This window comes from Lactuca saligna, chromosome 7, assembly GCF_052625555.1.
Source record: "Lactuca saligna cultivar CGN05327 chromosome 7, ASM5262555v1, whole genome shotgun sequence".
Taxonomy (NCBI): domain Eukaryota; kingdom Viridiplantae; phylum Streptophyta; class Magnoliopsida; order Asterales; family Asteraceae; genus Lactuca; species Lactuca saligna.
Window position 1 is genome coordinate 36,371,065 of NC_136423.1, and position 5,407 is coordinate 36,376,471.

At 33.9% G+C, this 5,407-nt stretch overlaps 1 protein-coding gene across 1 annotated transcript; it reads left to right on the top strand.

The window, feature by feature from the left end:
• The first annotated feature begins 4,111 nt into the window (after positions 1–4,111).
• On the top strand, positions 4,112–5,057 carry LOC145004065 (chlorophyll a-b binding protein 16, chloroplastic-like). The gene has a single exon (XM_078962963.1). The coding sequence runs from the start codon at positions 4,193–4,195 to the stop codon at positions 4,991–4,993; it is 801 nt and encodes a 266-aa protein (XP_078819089.1). The 5' UTR covers positions 4,112–4,192; the 3' UTR covers positions 4,994–5,057.
• The last annotated feature ends 350 nt before the right edge of the window (positions 5,058–5,407 follow it).

The window sequence follows — 5,407 nt, forward strand, 5'->3', positions numbered from 1 at the left end:
TGTATGTCACATGAAGAAGCTCCGAACCGAATTAGCACTTCTCAGATCAAGTGAGGCCTTTCTAGCGGAGCAAGGCGTAGGACACCTAGCTGGCTAATGCTTCTAGGCCCACATTCGGAGACAAACCAAGAGCCTCTTATGGTATCTTCGAGCGGTGAAAGATGCATGTGGTGTTTTCATATGTGTCTTAATAGTTTTTCCTAATGGTCATACCACCAAATTCCTTTAGGTCGCAAATGCGGAAGATTTAAGTAGCCTAGTCAGGGAATTTTATGATTTACTATCAAATGGAACTCATTGTTGGTTATCTTCCCATCCGACATGTGGTATCCATTATGCATGCAGTATTATAATATTAATTGGTCTTGGGTCTAGGAAATGCCAACAGAGAATCAAGCTGAACCACCATAAATGAGAGACAAGAAAAACATCTTTGATTGCGAAGAAAATGATATGGGTGGTCGGTCACCAATCGACCCATCAGTGATCAAGTTGGAGAACATAGTAGATTTATCCATCGGGATTACTATGTGCTTTTTGAATATTTTATATATCGATTTTTATTTCGTTTGTTCTTTTGTAATTATTGAAGTCTTAAATTTGTAAATTTATAAGAATAAATATAAAGAGAACATTTATTGTAATTTCGTAATTTATCTAGTTTTATGGACTAATAATATAATTTTTGCACTTACATATGATTTCAAAAAATAATCTTCAAATAAAGTTTATAAATCCGTAATTTAGTTTTAAAAATAAATTGGAAGATATATATATATATATATATATATATATATATATATATATATATATATATATATATATATATATATATATATATATATATATATATATATATATATAACGATCATAAATTTTGTTGTCAATATTTTCTTGACATATATCCTCAGCATTGCAGAAACAAACCTTGTACATAATATAATCCTATATTCTACTAAAAAATGTTTATTAACATGTTACGAATGGCAATATCATTCTATCATTTATAGAAAGTTTCCTTCGTTTTATACATAATGGAGAACATTACTAATATGAACAAAAGGATAACACCAAGAATCTCTTAAGTTTCTATATGTAATAATTTATAACAACATGCCCTAAGATTTCTCTATGGCGTATTCAGCATGTTCTTGTGGTTTGAAGTTGTTTATGTATCATTATGATGGAATCTAACCTACAAATATGTTAGTGATGGCATTGATCTACTCCGCGTTGTGAGTCACCGTTACATGCATTCACTCAAGATATTCCTTTTGTGTGTCGATTTACCCCATCCACCGATGTCAGTTGTACATGTCGACGTCTATGTATCTGTAAAATCATTTAGTTGAAGGATTCAATATACACCAAAGGAGGCATAATTGTCGACATATATGTCACCCTCCTAACCCGTATACCCCATCCAAATGGGATCTCAGTTATTTTGTTGATGTTGAGTTAACCTCTAAAGGTGTATACAATGAAAGAACATTTGTGGTATAAAGTAGTTCTTTGTATTGTATTTGTTCCTTTTAACACAATTTGTGCATTAGATTTTCCCAAACCTTCCCTATCGTAACGGTAGTAATTGAAGGTGCAATCAGATGTCTCATTGCATGCCTTCCCATTTTCATTAACAGCCATTCTTGTATAAAAATTCATCTTTTAACGTTGTTGGTGCAACGTAAAACCTACAATAGCAACGTATTTATAATGTTTTTACAAATAATATCATGATACTTACACTTTATTACCAATAATAACAACTTACCTAAACTTTTTAGATATAATGATGATATATAAAACCAATAAAGTGCATTTCCACATTTGTATTCTAATCCACATATGCTAGCTATTATGGATATGAAATATAAACCTATAGTTATTATGGATAAAATATAAAATACATTGTTATTAGTAGAAATACATTTTACTTTGTTTTTATCATAGGATAATGAACTAAATATAAATAAGTTTCTGTTATGGGTAACAGTTTTAAGAAAAATGTTATTATGGACAATAGATAAACTAATTTGATGATACATTTAAATAAATGTATATCGATGTCATTAACGAATAAATATATAAGGTACTTGACACTCTTGCAAAAAAACAGAATATATAATGCCATGATGCAAATAATTGAGATTTAGAATCAATGAATTAGGATGGGAAATCTCCAGAAAAGTCCTAAAATTTTAGTCCAATTTATGAAAAAATCCCGAAATAAATTTTATTTACAGAAAAGCACAGAATACCGGTTAAAACTTCGACAAAATCCTTTTCGGCCGGTTTCGCAGATTTTGCCGATATTTTGTCCTTGTTCGTTAGTTTGCTCAAAATTTTGGGACTTTCCCAAAAATTACATAATAACCAAAATATTGAGACTTTTTTGAAAATTACCATGAAATTAATGGATATTATTATTAACAAATCTTTTATAAATTACATAATAACCAAAATATTGGTGGCCTAAGTACTCCTCTATTGTTTCCTGACCACTCAAACTCTCTATGTTCTTCCTATGCATTGTTGTGGGTATGATGGTGAGATGAAGTTAGTTAGCATTCCTCTAATGTTGGTGTTTTTCTTATGTTGTTTAACCTAACTACCAACCAACATTCATACCTTACATGTTAACAATCATCGGCTAACACACATCTATAAAATGTGAAAAGTGAACCCTGAATGATAATTTATATGGAAACAAGTGAAGGGTGATTATCTATTTAAATTGTCATTCAAAGTTTACTTTTCACTCTCGATAGATATGTGTAATTTTATGGTTGTTACTGGGTAATGTTTGGAGGTTAGGTGGTAGTTAGGTTAAAGAACATAATAAAAGATCTATATGTCCGTGTAATGATATTTTCTAATAACACATGATCATATAGCATCATGCTTAATAGCAAGTAGCAACTTATTGATTGTGTATTAATAATTATTATCAACTCTTGTATTGGTCACGCCTAATAGATTACTTCTCACTATGACACCCACAACGATACATATGAAGAACATAAAGACTTTGAAGTGGTCAACAAACAATTGAGAAGTACATAGTCGACCATTCTATTTTTAGAAATTAACAACAAATGTATTTCCTTTGTTTATAATAAAAAAATATTTTTTATGTTTATAAATGATTTGTTAATAATAATATCCATTAATTCCACAGTAATTTTCAAAAAAGTCCCAATATTTTGGTTATCGGGTAATTTTCAGAAAAGTCCTAATATTTTGAGCAAACAAACGAAAAAGGACAGAATACCGGCTAAATCTACAAAACCGGCCAAAAAGGGTTTTTTCGAAGTTTTAGCCGGTATTCTGTACTTTTCTGTAAACAAAAATTAGTTTGGAACTTTTTCATAAATTGGACTAAAATTTTAGGATTTTTCTGGAGATTTCCCAATTAGGATTACTAAAACTAGAAAGTTAATATGTGATGGAAGTTGTTGCAAAATGCAAGAATGACGATAAAACGCATTAAAAATTAAATATGATTACGTGAATGTGTCATATATGTTCAAGACTAGCTATCACACAAGTATTCTTATATGATCTTTCCTCCCTTAAAATTCCATATAAACAAATAGACATGGTTAAGTTATCAGCACTAAATTTTCCGGTTGTTGACACTCGATACACAAGAATAATGCTAGAGTTTATTCCTGTTTCGTGTGTGCAATGTATGTTAGTATCCATAGATCATCGGTTAATAAACTCATCTGAATTCAAAATGAACATTGTTATATGATAGATTCCACTTTTAGTTTTTGCAAATAAATAAGGATCCACTAACTAATTTCAGATCACCTGTTCAAGTCTATAGGTAAATATGAAATTTGATTGGATATCAAATTTTATCCTAAACCCAATTATAAATATACTTGTTACTAAAAATGATGTATACGTAAATGGGTGGAAGTGTATTTTAAACATTTGGGATAGGAAATCTTGGAACGAAATTAAATGTACAGCTGTCGATTTTTAGTTGGTGTTCTAAATAGATGTAGTTCATATGGATCAAATATATCAGCCTCCAATCAAAACAAACTAAAGATCGGGAAGATAAACAGTACCCTACAAAATGCACCATCCTATTTATAGCACTTGTGAAAAACCATAAGACTTAAGCAGTCAGCCCCCAACTTTCTAAATATTCTTACTTTCTAATTTAAGAAAATTTACAATGGCTGCTTCCACCATGGCTCTCTCCTCTCCTTTCGCAGGTCAAGCAGTGAAAACAAGTCCCTCAGGTTCTGAGCTTTTCGGAAATGGACGGGTTTCAATGAGGAAGACCGCAGCTGCCAAGAAGATTGCGCCATCAGGAAGTCCATGGTACGGCCCTGACCGTGTCAAGTACCTAGGCCCATTCTCCGGCGAGGCTCCATCATACCTGACCGGTGAATTCCCAGGTGACTACGGCTGGGACACCGCCGGACTTTCTGCTGATCCGGAGACATTTTCCAAGAACCGTGAGCTTGAGGTCATCCACTGCAGATGGGCAATGCTTGGAGCTCTTGGCTGCGTCTTCCCTGAGCTCTTGGCCCGTAACGGTGTGAAGTTCGGTGAGGCTGTATGGTTCAAGGCTGGATCCCAGATCTTCAGTGAAGGTGGGCTTGATTACTTGGGAAACCCTAGTTTGGTCCATGCTCAGAGCATCTTGGCTATCTGGGCCACCCAAGTCATCTTGATGGGTGCGGTTGAGGGCTACAGAATTGCCGGTGGACCGTTGGGTGAGGTTGTTGACCCACTTTACCCTGGTGGTAGCTTCGACCCATTAGGCCTTGCAGATGATCCAGAGGCTTTTGCTGAGTTGAAGGTGAAGGAGATCAAGAATGGAAGACTAGCTATGTTCTCCATGTTTGGGTTCTTTGTTCAAGCCATTGTCACAGGAAAGGGGCCGTTGGAGAACTTGGCTGACCACCTTGCTGACCCTGTTGCAAATAACGCCTGGTCTTATGCTACAAACTTTGTCCCCGGAAAGTGAATGTAGTTAATAAGGGTTTTGATGTAAAATGCTATGTGAATTAAAAGAAAGTTATTTTTGGGCATCTTCTCCACATCTTAAATTGATATATCATCATAGAATAGCATGTAATAGTTAATGAACGGTGTCGGGTTTAATACTTACGTGAGATCAGAGGTCGGGAGTTCAATCCCTGCAAAACCCAATTTGGGTGTCTCTTAAACTTGTGTCACATGTGGGAAAAATTTTCCTGGAAACCCCTATGGGGGCTGAGTTTGCCCTGTAAAGGAGCTCGAACCCAATATGCGAGTAGGCTTCCGATTAATCATTTGCGGTTTCCAAAATAAAAAAAAATTATAACTATCATATTTTTGCCCCAACCATAAAAGTAGATGTGCAAAAATGTCAGGCATGTGAATATCTTAGTAACCAAGA